At 38.7% G+C, this 19781-nt stretch overlaps 2 protein-coding genes and 1 long non-coding RNA gene across 4 annotated transcripts in view; 2 read left to right on the forward strand and 1 right to left on the reverse strand.

Moving 5' to 3' along the window:
• LOC125245430 overlaps positions 1-19781 on the forward strand; it is a 1350402-nt gene that overhangs the window by 1276889 nt on the left and 53732 nt on the right.
• LOC125246065 lies at positions 539-19250 on the forward strand. 2 transcript variants are annotated; one of them, XR_007179709.1, is made up of 4 exons: positions 539-691; positions 2310-2390; positions 2702-2779; positions 19155-19250. It is a non-coding gene; the product is annotated as an uncharacterized LOC125246065 (long non-coding RNA). The 2 variants fall into 2 exon arrangements; XR_007179708.1 differs by lacking the exon at positions 19155-19250 and having other exon boundaries at positions 2702-6733.
• LOC125245953 (patched domain-containing protein 3-like) lies at positions 15514-19760 on the reverse strand. The gene is made up of 4 exons (XM_048156759.1): positions 18625-19760; positions 18213-18340; positions 17982-18127; positions 15514-17912 (listed from the first exon to the last, which is right to left on the reverse strand). Exons 1-4 carry the CDS (start codon positions 19351-19353, stop codon positions 16276-16278), a joined length of 2640 nt encoding a protein of 879 aa, XP_048012716.1. The 5' UTR covers positions 19354-19760; the 3' UTR covers positions 15514-16275.

Consider the following 19781-nt stretch of genomic DNA (forward strand, 5'->3'; position numbering starts at 1 on the left):
CAACGGCAAGAACACACTCACAAACGCGACGACCGACCAACAACAATTGAAGCATAAAGGTTTAAATAGACACGTTAACAATGGGCTGATAAGGGACAGGTGTTGGTGATATAATGTCATGGTAACTAATGAGGGTAACTATAGCGACACACGAGGTACAGGCAAAACAAAAACCAAAACACAGGAAATAGAGATTGAAACAAAGAAAACCAAGATTACACTTCAACATAAAAGTCCTACAAAACACAAAACACCGGGATCATGACACTGTTAACAAACTTCCTGGCCTTGTCTATTTTCACCAGATTCACACCAGCCTTCCACCGGCACCTCTGGGTCACGGCCGACATCATGATCTTCATGCAAGGGTGCCGGAGCTTAAGCTGGTGCAGGTCCTCCTTCATGGCGTTCACCAGCTGTACACTGCTAACCTCCCCCAGGTCCTTTCTGCCACAGTGGATGAGGAGGACATCCGGTGCTGCTCTTCCTCGCAGGGAATGGGAGAAGAAGGGGAGAAGTCCTCTCCAACGGAGTCCACCCCAGCCAAACCAGCAGACACGGACACCTGGCAGACTGAGGTCTCTTCCCATGGTCTCTGCAGCTCTCTGGGCACCACGTCTGACATGGCTGTCACCTATGATCCACGCTGTGTCTATGGAAGGAAAATAAATGAGTTCAGTAAATGCTTCAGGTAATGAAGAATTTAACTATGAAAGGTAGCTCAGTTTTTTATGTTGACAATGCTGTCACATGTGTGGGAGAACATAGATCAAGATAGCAAAACCTCAAAATACAGATGACAGTGTAATTTTGTGTTGTAATTTTAAGACGGACACTGTAATATCAGCTGTCAAATGTAAAGCAGTCAAGACTAGTACTTACAGTTTAAGCCGTGTGCAGACGTGGTGGATGTGGGTTTGTGGTCACAACTGGCCATAATGAAGTCAGTGTCACTACAAGAAAATTAACATCTTGTAAAAATATAAAGTGCATTTCCTTCTCAAATGTCATATTCAAGATGATCTCACAAGAACGTTACCACATATATTAAAACTTTTAATCCTTGTATGGTATATATCAATAACAAATTAATAGTTGTTGTGTAGTATCAGGTAAACTTACCTCAATAGTAAGATGGTAGAAAATTCAAATTAACCACAATATCAACTTGACATTCACGTCGAGCTCAGCAGGCTTGGTTTTAGCCATGGTTTTAGCAACTAGACACCTCCGCTCCACTCCATAGACTGTGCTCCACCCACGTCCCACCTCTTTGCCCATTTTCAGTTATCTAAGGCTGCGTTCCAGTTCGGTTTTTAAATGCCCTTGTTACAATATATTCGGTTCCTGAAATATTCTGTTCCACTGGGTGGCGCTTACGTGATATCCTCATTTTGTGGGCGTGTCCTTGAGACAACGCGCAAGCGAACGGAACTGAAAATATTAGTTGACGCTTCTCAAATCGCATCGGTTTAATGGATTATTTCGAAAAGATAATAAAATATTCCTTTGGAATATACCTTTGGAACTTTGATGACAGTCCCCTGATAGCAACAGACTCCGGGGCGGATCCGCCTTCAAGTCGCCAGCTCCGCTGGACGCTCAGATTCAATTCGGCAACGCGCACAGAATATGCCCCGCCTTCGCGCAGCGCACTGTCAACTCGCGGACTCGTTACAGAAGCTGGGCGGATTCACCGACCGGACGCGCCTTTTTTCAACTGACGATCGTCACTGAATCCTTCTCCACACTGTGGAAAAGATGGAGCCGACATGTCGGTGAAGACTGAACTCGGTAAGAATAGTTAAAATATGCTTTATTTGTACAGTTGTATCCAGTAACATTATCGTTTTTTTAACATTATTGCTTTTACAATTTACAATTTTAGTAATTTTTAAAAATGACTGGCCAAGCTACGTTAGCTCTGTCATTAGCGTTAACTTAGATTTGAGTAAAAAATAATTTTGCAAATAACCTTTTGAATAAAACGCTATTTGGACAGAATTTCTTCATCTTTCTGGGAGGTGGGGTGATTTAATAAGCTTTTTAAATAAGGTTTCAGTCCAAAACGACCTAAACGCAAATTTTCACCCCTTTCCAAAATAGCAGGCGAGATATGCTTAGGCCTAACCTTACCTACTTTTTTCACTGAACTTCTAACGTTAGTTGTTTGAGACTATTTTTTGTTGTTGTTTACATTTGACAGTTCTTCACCTCATTCAATGTTGTTTCAGATCATTTTTTCACACTATATTAATTCATATTAAGATACTGTGTGTGTGTGTGTGTGTGTGTGTGTTCTGTTGCAGCTTACAGCTCATTCAAGTGCCACCAGTGTGTTTTTTCGAGTAGTATTTCTTGAATTTCTTCTATTTCATCTTTCTTCTGAGGTAAGTAAGATTAAAAACTGTTTTAAACTTGATTTTGCCAGCTATTTTGTCAAATACGGATAATGGTCCACAACTACAGCTTTTAACGTGTAATGTGCCATTTCAAAAGAACACCTATAATTGATGGGTAAAAGTTTAAAAACCACTTGTATCAGTAATCTTTAGTTCTAGTATACTAGTTTGAGCCTATTTCTGTTTACATTTGACAGTTCTTCACCTCATTCAATGTTGTTTCAGATAATTTTTTCACACTATATTCATATTAAGATACTGTGTGTGTGTGTGTGTGTGTGTGTGTGTGTCTGTTGCAGCTTACAGCTCATTCAAGTGCCACCAGTATGTTTTTTCGAGAATTTCTTGAATTTCTTCTATTTCATCTTTCTTCTGAGGTAAGTAAGATTAAAAACTGTTTTAAACTTGATTTTGCCAGTTATTTTATCAAATACTGATAATGGTGCACAGCTACAGCTTTTAACGTGTAATAAATGTGACATTTCAAAAGATTCATACAAGGTTAAAAGTTTTAAAACACACCTTTTAGACTGTTTTTTTAGGTTTGTGTTTGTTATTTAAAATGAAATTTGCGTTATACATAACATTGTGGAAAGCAGTGATGGAGTGTACATGGTATACGAAGAATTTTTAGAGAAGTTTTTGTTCAAAAACCTACTTTGTTGGTTTTACTTTCATGCATCGGGGAGTCCTTATTGTGGACATTATTGTGGAGTCCTGCTGTATATTTATTTTTTAAATGTTTGTTCTTTTCAGCAACAATCTGTCTTTATGTTCTGTAACATTTCTTTTAGATAAGATGAATAGAAAAACTGTTCCTGTCTCCAGCTCTACCTTAAGACGGAGGACCCGTGTAGACGTAGATAAAAGACTTAAACAAATTAGGGATGACTACATAAATTTGACTGACTTTCAAGTGACAACAGAGAGGGACCTTGTAGATGTCAATAGAGAGCTTTCTGAAGAAAGTCCAGACAATCAAGCTTATTCAGACACTGCAACTGGACTAGTCTTTAGTGAGGAGGAAGGTGGCATGGAGGTAGATGCAGACATACAGGAGGGTTTTGTGATTGGCAGCTGTGATAGGCCGATTCAGACATCTGATTCAGAACATTCAGAAGATGAACGGCCTGAGACATTTTCACTCTCTGACAGTATTTCCAACTGGGCCATACACTTTGGCATTTCTTTGGTTGCTTTGACAGCACTATTGTGCATACTTCGCATTTGCCATCCTGATCTTCCAAAGGATGCTAGAACCCTCCTTAGGACTAAGACAAAGTACACTATTCTAGAAAGGGCTGGGGGACAGTATCACTATTTTGGTATTCTGTCATCACTTAAGAATATGCTGTCTAAATACCTACACACACTGGCTGACTGATTCACTTTGAAGTTGCAAATAAACATAGATGGACTTCCTTTGTTCAAGAGCTCTAGTCTGCAACTGTGGACCAAAACTTGTTCTGTGGACCAAAGAAACCAAGCTCAGCAAAGGAGTTTCTTGGAGATTTTGTTGCTGAGTTACAACAGCTTGAGAAAGGTTTTGAAATAGAGGGTAAGACATTGAAGCTCGAACTGGACACAGTAATTTGTGACACACCAGCAAGGTCCTTTATTAAAAACACAAAGAGCCACAATGGCTACCATGGTTGTGATAAATGTTCTCAGCCTGGAAAACATGTTAACAGACGCATGACATACCCATATACAGACTATGCCCTAAGGACAGATGATTCATTTGAAAACATGGTTGATGAGGTCCATCATCATGAGGGGCCACATCCATTTCATGGCAGCAGTGTTGGGATGGTTTCTCAATTCCCTCTAGATTATATGCATTTGGTTTGTTTAGGTGTGGTTAGGCGCTTGCTGAATATTTGGCTCAGGGGTCCTCTGAATTTCAGAGTACCTGCAAACATAGTGTAACCTTTGGCTATAAGTAACGGCAACCCCTACTACGCCACCTAAGCGATCTACCCAGGAATAAAATAGTTGTACCAAAAAAAGAAATTCAACCAAAAGGAATTACAATAAAATGAAGGACCCTGCCGGTTCGGTAGGAATTAAAGACAGAGACGTGACTTTCTACAAATATAACATTAATTTATTTCACAAATCAACAACTATAAAATCTTCTTAAAATGAGAATCTCTTCAGCAGTTGACCAGTTATTTACTCAGTTATTATGGAACTAGTATGAGTTTCACAGAAGGGACACAAACCACAGCAATCAGTGCATCACAATCATTAGAAATAAGTGAAAACAAATACAAAAACAAACCCAAAAAAAGAAAAGACAATTCTCCCCCCTTCCGTTAAATCTCAATATTACAGCTCCTCAAATAATGCAAATAAACACATGGCAAACATTACTGATACAAAAAAAAAAAAAAAAAAAAGAATACAATAAATGCAAAAAAATAAATAAATCACAATTAACATTGCACAATAACTCGAACTGCTTCACAGAAGGCGAAGAATACAAAGCAGGTTAGTTTAATATACTTGCAAGGAGGACGAAAGCTTTCAACACTGGTTCCAACTGGTCATACAGATAAATAGGGCAGAATAATCTTTAAAAACAGTTCAAATAAACGGCGCAAGACAGCGACGTCTACAGCCAGTTGTATCCTCGATGAAAAACGGGAACATGGAACGGTTATATGAAAACCAGTGGAAACACATATCAAACAGGTATAAAAAATATATAGAAGCAGGTGTATCAAACGCCTCTCAAACAAGTTCATCAAACAAGTACATTCTAACAGGTATTTCAAACAGTTATAAACAGCAGCTATAAACAGCAGCTAGCGCTCAGGCCGCACCTGAAAAACAAAAAAATAAAGTTTCAAATAATTTCCCCCTTCCAGAAAAAGAACCCCTGAGAAAAATATCTTACCTCCCAAGCGGGACTCAGACTACAGTAACCTTGTTACCTGCGTTCAATTGCCACCTCACGCACACACATCCCCGATGACAAACGTGTATTTAGACTAAAATCTAAAACTATGAGAAAGGCAACCAAATGAGCGACTTACCAGGGAAAAGCAACAGGAAATAAGCCACAAGACCTTTTCTGCCCACGACACACAAAGGGAAATCACAGCGCTATACTTGGACATGGTTTTTATAAAGCCACTAACATGCGTCCCTGATTACACCGCACAGGTGTGTTCCATAACAGAACGCAGCTCCAGCTCAGGGGACACGCCCACTACGGTGAAGTATACACCATTAAAGAAAAATAAAAGAAAGCTCAACCTGTCACATTCAGCACAAAGAGTTTTGATCTACTGTATCATTCAGACATCAACAGTCAATGCTGACAATCAAAGGAAAGCTTCATTCTCAATGCATGCTGGGTAGTGGGTACCAGTATAATATGAAGCTCATCCATGGCTCCCAGCATGAAAAAAATTATGCAGGTAATTGTCTTAGTATTTACTTTTATTTTTGCAGTTGTTTTGTTGTGAGTTTGTAGGAGCTTGATTTGTGATGTTCAGAGTTGATATGTGTTCATTAGTTTTGGTTGTGTTTGTTGATTTTTGCTTTATGTTCTTAATTCTGTAAACTGATTGCATATGGATTCTCACCTCAAGTATGCTCCTTTGTCCCATCAAAATGATACAAGATCTTTTTGACATAGATGCTTAAGGCCTGAATATGCGCATATATTTAGTACAGCTTTGTGAATGGTCTACACAGTTTGCACAGTTGGCTATTGTCCTGTGACCATATTACAGACAAATTAAGTGCATTATGTCATTCTGTTCCGTGTTCCAGTTACGTAGGATCTATTTGCTAATGTTTAAATTAACTTAAGACAGGGGATAGATGGATAACTTTTTATCTTTCCAGGATCAGGAACAAGGAAATGTTGACCAGGAAATATTGTACTTAGAGTCATATGCTCCTTTCATGGGCCTTTAGTTTGAATCTATCCTGATGCAGATTTGCGGAAATATGGACTCCAATAATCTACTGGTCATAATGATTTCAGAAGAATCCAGAGTAAATCAAATATAACATTTTATTTGTCAGGTAAAAATGTATCATGCCAATTACATAACCAATTAGAAGCCAATTCAGAAATAATAAATGCATAACATCAGTTGCTCAAATATGACTCTTAGAGTAAGAAATGCAGATACACACAGTGGCGGGTTAGTGTTTTTAAAGGGTTAGTTCTGAAGGGATGGATTCTGGATTCCACTGCCGCTTCAATATATATCTTTTAAGTTATTAATCAACATATATATTTCTGTTAAATTATTTGAATGACTTCTTCAACGTATGTTAAGCATTTATTTTCCTTTTCAAACACTAGAAAATAAGTTTTAATATTGTCTGTACCTCTCACTGAGAGAAAAGAACATGTAATCAGTATGTTTTGGGGAAAGTTTCCTGCTCAGAGCAGAGCTCAGATCAACTTCAGCCTTGAAGAACCTGTGAAATGTGTATCTGTGTATGTGCGCTAAGTGTTCTGTGCAGGTCCCTTGTACTGGACAACTGACATTCTGCTTGAGACCAGCAGACGCCATGTCATGACCCCTAAAGGACATCCAAATCCAAATTATATACCTAAATCCAGGGTCACCTAGTCAGCATCGTGACGAAGGGAGATATGCTTTTTACTATCTGTCCACGTGTGGAAAATTTCTAATCTTGTCTATTTTTCTTAGCCAATCAGAATCATTCAACCTGAAGTAATGATGTAGTTAGTAGACTCTGTTAGAGTATAAATGTCATGGAAATGTGAATGTACGCAGAGCAGCCTACGAACTCCTTGTGAGAGATGAAGCTGGCTTCTGTTGATGAAACTGCAAACTATTCTTCATTAAACAAAACATTAACATTAACATACAAGGGTCATAAACTGTTTATCCCCAACAGTTCACCCAAAAATGAAAATTCTGTCATTTATTATTTACCCTCATGCCGTTCCACACCCGTAAGACCTTTGTTAATCTCCGGAACACAAATTAAGATATTTATTGTCAGTACATACAGTGCCGGCCCGAGCCTCTTGGGGGCCCTAAGCAGCATTTGATTTGGGGGCCCCCCTCCCACCACGTGAAGTCACCTGTGGTTGAAGATTATTGACACAAATGTCACACTATAATGTTACATTATAAATGAATACAGTGAGGTTATGTATTAATACAAAATAAATAATAAAAAAATTATTGATTTACTTTATTCTTAAACTTCTGTATACAAACTGTCACAAAACATGAAATAAATAATTAGCAAATGCAAATGTGCATTAAATGTGCAATCTTTTAAATAAAACCAAAATAGACAAACATCTATGCAGGAAGTAATGCAGGACTAATGAGTAGATCTACATTAACACTTCAGCTACTACTATTAACTACTATAGAATCAAGTTTAACTAATCAGTAAGTAATATCAAATTTAGAAGATAGTTCCTTATTAACTAATCAGTAATTACCTAATGATATTACCATCATTAACAACTATTAACTAATGGACAAATTGTAAAGAACATTAGCATGTGTCTGAGATGTAATCAGTCATAATTTTTACTTTGAATATAATCATAAAATGCATCATTAATTACTCAAGTGTTAGCTAGTCACTATGCAGGAACTACTACTGATCACGAACCATTAATTTAAAGTGAAAAACAAGTTTTTCACTTTAAAATAATGGTCCTGATCACTAGTAGTTCTTGAAGAAAATGACTAGGTACTTGATTAATTAGCGATGCATTTTATGACGATGTTGAGATTAACTACTAGTGGTCTGCAACTTTAAAATAATGGTCCTGATCACTAGTAGTTCCTGCATAGTGACTAGGTAACACTTGAGTAATTAATGATGCATTTTATGACCACACCGAGAGTAAAAAAAGACAATTGCTCACATCTCAAACACTTTAATGTTGTGATTAGTAATTAATTAGTAATTCTTTATAATTTCTCATAGTTACCTATTAGTTATTATTGATGCCAATGTCATTCTCTAATTATTGATTAGCTAATAAGGAACTATCTTTGTCCTAAATTTGATATTACTTACTGATTAGTTAAGCTTGTTTCTATATTAGTTAATAGTAGTAGCTCAAGTGTTAATGTAGATCTACTCATTAGTCCTGCATTAATTCCTGCATAGTTACTTATTAATGACGGACCATTATTCTAAAGTGTTACCGAGGATAGCACTGCTACATCACTCGCCACCATATTAATAAATAAATAATAAAGAAATAAAGAAATATGGCATCCCTTTCAACTTAAACTGATATCTATAATCAATACGTGAAATACACCTAGATAAATGTATATTAATAATGCGATTTAACGTTAGCTCTGGTGATGGCTTATATAAGATCATGAGTCATGACTAGCTGCTACCTCAAGTGACATGAGCACAATTTGTGCTGCTGCACAAAACATTCTGTAAATAATTATGCAAACATACCTTTATCTTGCTCTTTTTTCTCCTGTCTTTTTCTTCTTTCTTTTTTCGGCACCAGAGGGATACATCCTTTTTTGTGACATGGCTTATCATTTATAACATTTATTACAGTGACGTGCACTTGCGCGCCGGGTCGGCGCGAATTGTCAATGCACGCGAGGTGTCTATGCGCAATTGCGCATGACTCAAACGCTAGCAGACACAGCAGCAGTTGTCGGCAAATCAGAATTTTCTTGTCTCTAATTATTTAATTATTCATTCGTATTCATTCATTCATTCATTCATTCATTTATATCACTTGTTTAAGTTATTTAATTGTAAAAAAACAAAAAAAAACAAAACAAAACAAAAAAAAACACGATTGGGGGGCCCCCTATTGGCCAGGGGGCCCCAAGCAGCCGCTTAGTTCGCTTATGCCTCGGGCCGGCCCTGAGTACATACCAGTGAAAGAAACTCTGAAGTGATTTCTGAAAAACAGATCTGTTAAAGAGCATGTGGGTATGACTGCATGTTTAATGGCAAGGGTCAAACACCACAAAATCTAAAGAAAACATTTGATGTAGTTAATCCAACTGGCTCTGGAAGAAAAAAACACAAACTAGTTGCTGTGTACATGACACTTTCAGAAATATGTCCTCATAATAGAACATCTATTGATTCTATGCAATTGGTCATACTCTGTGGAGAGGAAGATTTTAAGTTTTTTTGGGCAGCAACAAGTTTTCACAACTCTCGAGTGATCTCAAGGACATGGAGGAATTTGGAATTGTAATGGAGAATGGAGAGACAGTGAAGGGAACAGTGATTGCCATCACAGGAGATAAATTGGGGCCACATAGCATCTGAGGGTTTACTGAGAATTTCAGTAAGAGTAGACATTTCTGGTGTTACTGTCTTAGAAAACAGATGCGTATGTTTGAAAGGAAAGGCACAGAGTTAAGTCCAAAAAAGAACAAAACAGAGTTGTTTCAACAGATCTGGCTTTATACATAAAACAGCTTGTCACTGTAGGGAAACACTTCAGCTATGTTCAGCTGAACAGAAACGTATCTAGCTTTAAGTACTGTGGATGTGACATGAATAATATGCCATGTGAAGTAAAACCTGATGGTGAAAATGTTGACAGGACATGCAGCTCAGAACTGGTGTCTGCTTCGATTGCTCCCATTACCAATTGGTTATCGAATAAAAAATCCACTTGGCGATAAAATTTGTGCTTGACTCATGCATATTAGTCCAGATTTGTGGCCAGATCTAATTTGTATGTATATACTGAACATATAAAAAACTGAAAAGAAATGAGTATTTACCTGGATTAAAATTGTTTTCTTATGTCAGTCTTTTTTTTTTTTTTTTTTTTATAATATTTGAATGTAAAGAAATGATGATTCCCTTCCAGTTATTATTTTTTCTTTTTTTTCTTTTTTGTTAATTAAATAAGAATTCAACCAGCATTTATTGGCATGGGGCATGAAGTATACATGGCTTGATTTTGCTGTATGAGATCTGCTATGCTGCTGCTGCTACTGAGCAAATACAATAATTTGTTCAGCTTAGTCAAAAATAATTTAGGAAAGGCTGCTGCAAGAATAAAAGAACCCTCATAGTAGATCTCTACAGGTGGCGCTAGGGAGGAGGAGAGATAACAGAGCTTTCACATCACGCAGTGTATTGATGCCAGGCTAGGGTACAATATGTATCAGGGTATCCGCGGGGCATTAAAAAGCATTAAGTCATTAAATGGATTTTGTGAAAATTAAGACCTTAAATGGCGTTAAAAAGCATTACATTTTATTCCTACGGGCATTATATTTTTAGGTAGTTTTGAAGAAAAATAATACAACCAGTTTATATTGAATATAGCCTTCATAATTAATATCTTTGATTTGCTGTCGTAAATATGTACATTGGTGTGATACGCACACGGAACCAGTTTGGTAATTGCCTCCAGCCGGAGCAAAATTGTTGTAACGCCGTTTTGGACAGCGGCAGGCTGGAACATGGAGACGGAAGGCTGCATCAGTGTTGCCAACTTAGTGACTTTTCAGGCTCCTTTTGCGACCTTTTTTCCAAGAAAGCGTGTTGTGACGAATATACTTGTTAATCTGATCACCAACCAGTTATGTTATGAGAGGACTTGAATGAGGGGCCAATCTGGCTAACCGCAAGTTTATTTAATTACAAATAAATCGTAATGTAAGAGGATCATGGTTTCCGCACGGATGAAGACTAATTTATTCACTTTATAACTGTAAAACTAAGTTTGCACATCACTGCCTGTATGTGTGTTTGGAAGCTTTAGATGCAAAACTAAATTGTAAGAAACGTTTCAGATGATGACATTTTAGTTGACTGATGTTATGATTACTGACTTTATATATTTGAATGTGTTCAGTGTTTTTTTTATCCCGGTCCGCGATAGACAACATCACTGATGACGTCATTATGTCAAAGCTAAAATGAACCGGTTTTTCCAACCGGTTTATTGAATCAAACTGTCCAAAAGAACCGGTTCACGGAAAAGAACCGAACTTCCCATCACTAGTACTCGTTAAGATCAGTCCGTTCTCGCTGGGTACGCTTTGAAAATAAAGAGGGCGCCTCGGCCAGTGTTCCCTGCGGATCAGGTCCTGCTTCTGCTGAGGTAGAGCGGTGGCGGCTTCATTCGTGGGGTTCACAGATGGATCTGACAGAGGGATTAGAGATGGGCCCAGCCCTTTCTCTGCCCTCACCTCCCAGACCCAGTGTCTCTCCTCTGGTGGTGGAAGCATGCGCTGCAGTTTCTTCCCCCCGGAGAGAGGCACCGGCGCTTCAACTATCCAGCTCTGAGGAGTTGGATGTTGTGGGTGTCGATGCTGGAAATGAGGTTGTGACCAGGGCAGTAGAGTACTGAATATCGACTGGCATGCAGAGAAAAGCGAAACTCGTCAGAAAAGTAAATTAGACAAGCGCTTTCTGCCCTCCCGGTCACAGCCTCAGCATCAAGGATTACCGTTCTTTTCCGACCTCCACATCGAGGTCTCGAGGTCGTGGAAGATACCAGTACAATACAGAGTTTTCAGCCCCCAAACATCAACATATTCAAAGATTATGGGGCTGAAACAACACGTTTATGGGGGCCTCAGGTTGAAGAGACGCTTGCAGGCCTGCATCTCTCCCCCGAGTCTGCACCATCCCTCAAATCCCAGACGCTACCCACCAAGCTGGTAAGAACAACATCAGCGCAGGTGGGTAAAGCTTATGCAGGTCAGGCAGCGGCATGTTTACACACAATGTCGATCTTACAAGCCTATCAGACCGACCTGCTGGGGGAAATTGATGAGAGCGGGGAAGCTAGTTTTGAAGCCATTCAGGAGTTAAGAAAAGCTACTTGTCTCTCGAGGCCACCAAGGAGACAGCCAAAACAACTGGCCGTTCTATGGCAGCCCTGGTGGCCACAGAAAGGCACCTATGGTTGAACCTGTCAGATATCAGAGATAAAGACAAGAACATCCTCCAGGATGCACCGCTGTCTCCTCTGGGCCTCTTCGGCGACTCCGTTAAGTCTGTCATTGAGAGGTTCCAGGAGACAAAGAAACAGTCTGTGGCCTTCTAAAGATTTCTTCCCCTCCGCTCTCAACCCCCCTAGGCTGCTGGGTGGGAGCAGCCTCGGCCATAAACCAGCTCCTCGCACCGGGCGCAGCAAAAGCAGAGTGTCGCCACCTGTGCTCCCCCGCAAAAGGCTTGGGGACGGGGACAGGGACAGGCGACACAGCTGAAGTCTTCGCGTGATAAGGCAGATCTGAGGACTGTCATTATTACCAAGAAGGCTTCAAAGAGGTCCTGACGCCAGTGGTGCAGTCTCTGGTATTGGAACAGGAAGTTCTGACGCTCTTGGTAGGGCCTTGCCATACTCCCTGCGTGCCTATGAGCGCATTGCTTCATCCAATCAGAAGCTTGTGTTCTTTGTTCTGGGTATGCTTTATAGTTTCCTGGTCTGTGACATCACCCGCCTCTGATGTTCTGGCATACCACTGGTTCGATTTCACAAGTGCTTCATGACGCATTCACGCAGGGAACCAGGGTTACACAAGTAACCCGAGACGTTTTTTTTTTTTGTCATTAGAATGGTGAAACTTAGGAACATAAAAAAAATAAAATAAAGTAAAACGTGTAGTAGATATTTTAGGAAAAGGTGTAAATCGAAAGAGAAAGTTTACATTATCATTTTATTGAGGCTCATGTGGGTTTTGTAATGGCTGTATACATTGCTCTTGACATTTTCCAATTTTCTTTAGCTCCTCCACAATTGTTCCAAAACTGGTCAACATCTTTTTTTTTTTTCAAAGGATCACCGGCGCCTCTCCATTAGTTGCCACCATCTCTCTAAGTCAGGCCTCAGCAGGAACTCAAGCACAGAAGTCCTTCTCTCTGCATGCGCTTAATAAGCCTTCAAAAATTGTGAGGGTTGTGATCGTCTCTGCCTGCTGGTGATGTTTGTATTTTGCATGGCAGAGGTTTCAGGCTGTTCATCCATGACAGCACCTGCTGGCTGGTCTTGAGGAAGAGTAGTAGTTGTAGGCCTGTCAAATGTACAATGAAAATGACCAATATTTCAGTCTTGTAAGAGATAGCAATGTTATTTCAGATACTTAAAGCAATATAATGCAGTTTTAAACTTACTGTATTGTACTCCCAGGTGTGCTTCCCCTCCCCAGTTGCACAGCATCTGTCCTTTAAGGCGAGCATACACTGTGCGATATCTGTGCGATTTCAGCAAGGTTACCAACTCACACTGTACGAGTAGATCGCGTGCGATGTAAAGCCAAAACGCACAATTTATGTGCTCACACTATGAGGTCCGATGGTCAAGACGTGACTCGACTGCTCACACTATGCGTTTGAAATATTCACGATAAACCCACGTACTGGGATGCGCCGATTGACAATATGTTTCCAGAGATATCGTCAAAAGCATCAGCTATGGATATCAAGAGGATTTAGCATTTCCAATGTATATATTAAATAATAATAATAATAATTAGCCTATTATTATTATTAGTAGTAGTAGTAGTATAGGGTAGGCCTATTTATTATTAAATTGATATTACATTGATTTACATTTTTCGTCATATGAATAACAACGGCAGCAAATGTTATTTATTTTTTTATTTTTTTGGCTTCTGATTAAAATTTAGCTGTTTTCCCCCTCCCTATTCTCACCACACCATACTAAATGGGCCATAAAAAGCCTGATGTATTAAATATGACAAAACATAAAACACATGCAAACTTTTTGTTTTTATATTTTGTAAAGTTTTTTGTTGTTGTTTTTAAATTCTGACAAAAATAACCTTAAACATATCTGTAGCAAAATGTATAAAGAAATGTTTCAAACACATCAAAGTGCACAAGAACATAACTATAAAGTTCAAAGATGAAGAATCAGTGCACAATTCGATGTTAGAAAGGTAAATTAGCCTGCTGTGTTTTAGTGAAACTTTTCTTTCCCTTCGTTGACAGCTACGCAACTACCACTTTGATGCTTCAAAATGTTCATTGATTGATTAATTGATTCTAATTAAAGTTACTAAAGTGAATCAGTGTAAAGCAGTGAATTCTCTCGTTTCTTTTGTTGTTTGATTAACATAAAATGACAGAGACAGCAGTAAAAATGTACATATTCAATATACTGACTAGCATTCGATTATTTCCCCAACTGTCTATGTTCACTTATGTTCACCGACTGCATTTAAGGGTGTACTCACACTAGGCACGGTTGTCTTGTACCATGCCCTTTTTTATTCTTTAGATTTCTTACAACAACAACAACAACTAAAAGCTGAGAAAAAGGAGGCCTTAGCTGTGACCATGCAAAAACGGCTCTGTTATGCCCCTGATCGGCTTGGGGGAATTATAGTATCTATGTATTCCTGAACAGTGAACTGAAGTAATGTTTCAGTTTGTAGTACTGTGGTGTTTCTGTCTTTGTTGTTGAGTTTCCATTTGCATTTACTTCCATTTTGCCGATGCAGGTTGCATATGTTATATATTGTCATGGTTTTCCAGGCGATTTCTGGCAGTTAGATGGAATTGTTCATTCTGAATTAATAATTAATCTGACTGTTTTATGTCACTTTGTCACCCAGTTCAACATAACCTGTAAGTTGTATTTTAAGTTTTTTTTTTTCTTTTCTTTTTTTTTTTATTCCTGAATGTGATGTTATTTTCTTGTTCAAATGGTGTTTTTACATTTATATATAAATTGAAGAATGTTATTTATAAGTATGTTAATTTCTGCGCTACATGGTCTGTGACTGAAAGAAGTCATACGGATATTATTTACTGGCATAGAATCCAGCTGTACATAAAGCAAGATTAACATTGATTCAGAGTTGGTTTAGTGTTGGTCTGCTATCTGTGTTATTAACTTTAATAATGACAGTAATCCTGATACTACAGCATGAGATCCAGCAGTGTTTGTGACATTCAAGAGTTTTAAAACATGTTTAGCACAAAGAGTTTTGATCTACTGTATCATTCAGACATCAACAATCATCATATGAAACTCAATGCTGACAATCAACAGAAAGCTTAATGCCATAATCCATGCTGGGTACCAGTATAGTACGAAGCTCATCCATGGCTCCCAGCATGAAAAAATTATGCATTGTCTTAGTATTTACTTTTATTTTTGCAGTTGTTTTTGTTGTGAGTTTGTCGGAGCTTCATTTGTGATGTTCAGAGTTGATATGTGTTCATTAGTTTTGGTTGTGTTTGTTGATTTTTGCTTAAGTTCATAATACTCTAAACTGATTGCATATAGATCCTGTGACCATATTACAGACAAATTAAGTGCATTATGTCCTTATCATCTGTTCAGTGTTTCAGTTAGGATCTATTTGTTAATGTTTAAATGAACTTAAGACACGGGATCTTTCCAGGATCAGGAACAAGGAAATGTTGCCTCTGGAAATATTGCCTCTGCTCACGTCTAACATGGCATCCTGGAGAGAACATTAGCGGCAAATATGCAAATTCTGTGTCAATAAATTACTCACTCATGCCTAGATCAAGTTATTTTAATATCAAACATATAATTCCCAATCTCCAGTAATCAATGTACATGAAATATAACTGGATTACAAATGCAAAGTTGTGTTTGCATGGACATGTTTAAATGAAAAGATGTGCATATTAAATAGAACTGCATTGAAAATCATATTAATGACAAAGATAAAAAGAAAACAACAAAAACATAAACTTGATTAAAATATAAACACACAAAAACATGTAAGATGCGGTGTATACATAAGAACATAATATAATGATTTGCTATTTATTTGCATGGTCAAATCAGTGTCATACAGAGTTAAGCTTATACAAAAAAGAAAAACGTTCATCCATCCGTTTTCTAAACCCCTTGTCCTATGTAGGGTCACGGAGCCTAAGGACAGTCAGGATCAGCACACCACACATTCTGAATCACGACTGATTTTACTGGCTGTTCGCTTTTGTCACTGAGCTCTGGATAATTTGGTTTGTTTTTTTCACGACTGCTACTACAAGTGCCGAGGAAGGTCAGGAACACCGGTATGAATACGATGCCATGGACAGCCCCAAAAAGAATGACTAAGAACATGATTTTGAAGAAGGTCCTAAAGATGTAGCTCTTGGCAGCTGAGAGCACCACCACACCTGCGATAGTGGACACGGCACCCTGAATGATGGGATAGCCCAGTTTATTGATGGCATCCGTGGCTTTCTCATTCGCTGAGGATTTTTCACTCGACACAAAAGCATAGGATATGTGAGCAGAGAAGTCGACAGAAAAGCCGATACAAATAACAAGAATTATCATAGACACAGCGTCTAAACTAACATCCCACAATGCCATGAATCCGGCCACTCCCACAATGACAGATGCAATGGAAAATGTCACCCAGAGAGAGCAGAGAGGGTTTGGGATCAACAGGAGTGAAATGACTAACATTACACATGTAGCAACCACTAAGTTTTGGATTGTATTACTGATGATGACGGCAAATTGGTCGAAATAGATGAACGTAGGGTGGTACACTATCAGATCAACGGGTGTCTGCAACTTCCCACAATTTTCTGCGGTTTCTCTAAATGCGTTCAGCATGTTCTTCTCATCGATCGATGTGCGGATGTTCACAGTCTGAACGAACATACGTGATGCATGAATTTGATTGTTAGTGAAATTAACATCTTGACTAAAACCAGACAGATTGAGAAATGCAGTTAAATGGCTTTTGAATTGAATTTCATTGTTTAAATTGATGACTGTATTCTGTCCAAACTGCATGTATTCACTCAGCCAAGAAACAGGCGGAATGCCTGAATCTGCCACTGTCAGATTTTGAAAACTTTCCAAACACAATTCAAGACTTTCACGAGCAGTTGTGTTCCAGTACTGAAATTTGTCATCCTTTATAACTAACATGACATTGGGACCAAAGTTGGAGAAGAATTCATCTTCTTTGTCATAGTAACTGCCAACATATGAGCCGTCTGTGGCTAAATTTTTCACATCTAGACCTTCCTGCATTTGGAAGCATCCATAGACACTCGCTGCCAAATACCCGGCATAGATCAGACACACAAGCATCTTAACCCACACTCTTGTCAGAAAAGGGCCGTAATAGTTTTTAAAGAATGAATCCATTGGCATTTCAAATTCCTTATGTGTGTTTTTATCATAAGCCCCACCAACACAACAACCTCCATCATCACCAGTGGCTTCTGGGACTTTCATGCAGGTCAGCCAGTGTCTGTTGCCTTTCTCTCTCCGTCCGTTTAGTGCGAGACACGCGCCGAAGAAGGTGATGTTGAAGACGTAGCAGAACAGAAGAGCTGTGCTGGTGTACATGCAGAAAGACTGAACTGAGCGGAAGGGCGTCATGAGACCGATGTAGAAAGCCAGAACATCTGTCAGTGTGGTGATAGTGATGGACACGCCGGCCTCTTTATATGTTTCTGCTAAACGAATCTCAACAGCTTTATTCACTTCAGTCTTCTGCCAGCAGGAGATCATAATGAACATGTCATCAACACCAATACCTGGAGGAAAGCAGAGCCTGTGAACATCAGCTGTGAGACACCTACTACTGATGAAATGAAAGATCTTACCGAGGATCAGAAAGGGGGCTGTTTCCACGGTCATGGCAAACGGCATCCCACAGAACAGCAGCAGTCCAAAGCTGGCCAACACGGCCATACCAGCGGAGACAACACCAAACACGGCCACCCACACCTTCGTCCTGACACAGTCTAACCTGTGGAAGGAGACAAGGGATAAACGACATAGCTAGTGATAGAAACATGTTCTTATTTAATTATTTTTTTAATTCTTTGTGATACCTCAAACAAGAAAGTACTGCAATGGCAATAGCCAGAATATACGTAACAGAGAAGAGGGGGATGATAGCGTCTGAATTAGTCTCAAACTCATTCTGTCTTGATACTGATGTAAAGTAAGACACATGGACCTGTAAGAATTCATCACAAAACACTGTTTAGTATAGTTACTGTATACATGAATGTGTTTCATAGTGTTCAAGAACAGTGAAGAAGTAATTATGACAGGACATGAATGAAAAGCCTGCAGAAAAATCAAGCAAATGTATATAGATTTGGTTCTTCTTCTTTTTTTTTTTTCCAAAATAGTGGAACTGTTGTCCAAATGACTTTTGTTGCTTGAGTTTGTTATTTTTTGAGTAATGACATTTGAGTACTTTTACACACGCAATGGTCAACCGGGGAATCTGTAAACATGTAGATATAACTCACAGTCATTTCTTTGACTTACCTTACTTGACGTTTTCTGTTGTGTGTAGTCTGAGAGGAGTTTTAGAAAGCCATCAAGCCAGTCAGAGCTTCCATTTGTCTTCTTCTCGTCTAAGAAATAAAAAAGTCTGACTGCTTTGGCACTGGTCAGCTTTGAGTTATTCAGCTTTACACCGCCGATGGTTGTTCCCAAAAACATGCCATTATTCATCGGATATGTTATATTTAAAGAAACTATTTCAGTAGCATTGTAATTTATAATGTCTAAAATTGCATTTGACATGCACCTTCCTTTTGTTTTGGCACAGAGGTTTTCAAAAGTGTTTCCTGTCGATATACTTTTCACTTGTCTGTCTAACTCTATAATATCGCTAAAAGCTGCTTTAGTCAATATATTTTCTCCTTGCAAGCCTGTGATGATCAAAGAGGCAAAAGTGCCTTCAGAAGCAAGCCGTAACTCAGAAAACTCTGATTGTGGGAAATTTTTCACCACAGTCACCCTTTCCAACTTGGCAGGTCCATTGACAGGTGTAAACTGGTCTTCAATATCATTGGCTTCCCTCTCATGAAGAAAGATGAAACCAGCTCCAAGAGCAGCAGCCACAATTAAAGGTAATAAAAGAAACAAAAATGGATGTCTACCAACAACACGACCAAGCTTTTCAAAGACCAGAGACAGAGGTTTTTCAATGCAGTCTGTTTTACAATTCGCCATCCTCCATACACTTCCACAGTTTACGGTGAATCTCTTGCTCTTCTGCAAAGCCCTAGAAACATCCTCCTTCTACAGTGTTGTCATAATGTACTTATAGTCTGAGCTGATCACTAACAACTCATTTGTTACTTTACTCACTAATAAACTTCCTCATTGGAACCTGCCCTGTGTGTCACTGCCAGAAACTGCATGCTTAAATAATGGGCATTTTCAGTATTAAGGGAATGAAACTAGGATGTGGTTACACAAGTAAATTCAAGGCTTTAAAGAAATAATTGACTACAACACCCTATTATTTCCCCCATCCAGGGAAATATTTGATAGAACTTAAAACCTGCACTAGCTAAAGCAGATTCACTTCTACAATGAGGGCAACAGACATGGTTCCAGTATAAAAATAGAAACCTTTTTTTTTTATGATACAAAAA

The sequence above is a fragment of the Megalobrama amblycephala genome, linkage group LG1 (genome assembly GCF_018812025.1).
Source record: "Megalobrama amblycephala isolate DHTTF-2021 linkage group LG1, ASM1881202v1, whole genome shotgun sequence".
Taxonomy (NCBI): domain Eukaryota; kingdom Metazoa; phylum Chordata; class Actinopteri; order Cypriniformes; family Xenocyprididae; genus Megalobrama; species Megalobrama amblycephala.

Excerpts from the sequence above, each read along its gene's own strand:
- LOC125245953 (XM_048156759.1), bottom strand. The coding sequence starts at position 19,353 with ATGGCGAATTGTAAAACAGACTGCATTGAAAAACCTCTGTCTCTGGTC. Across the intron at positions 18,341-18,624 it reads ACTGTGAGTTATATCTACAT|GTCCATGTGTCTTACTTTAC; the intron begins GTTTACAGATTC and ends GAATTCTTACAG. Across the intron at positions 18,128-18,212 it reads GCAGTACTTTCTTGTTTGAG|GTTAGACTGTGTCAGGACGA; the intron begins GTATCACAAAGA and ends CTCCTTCCACAG.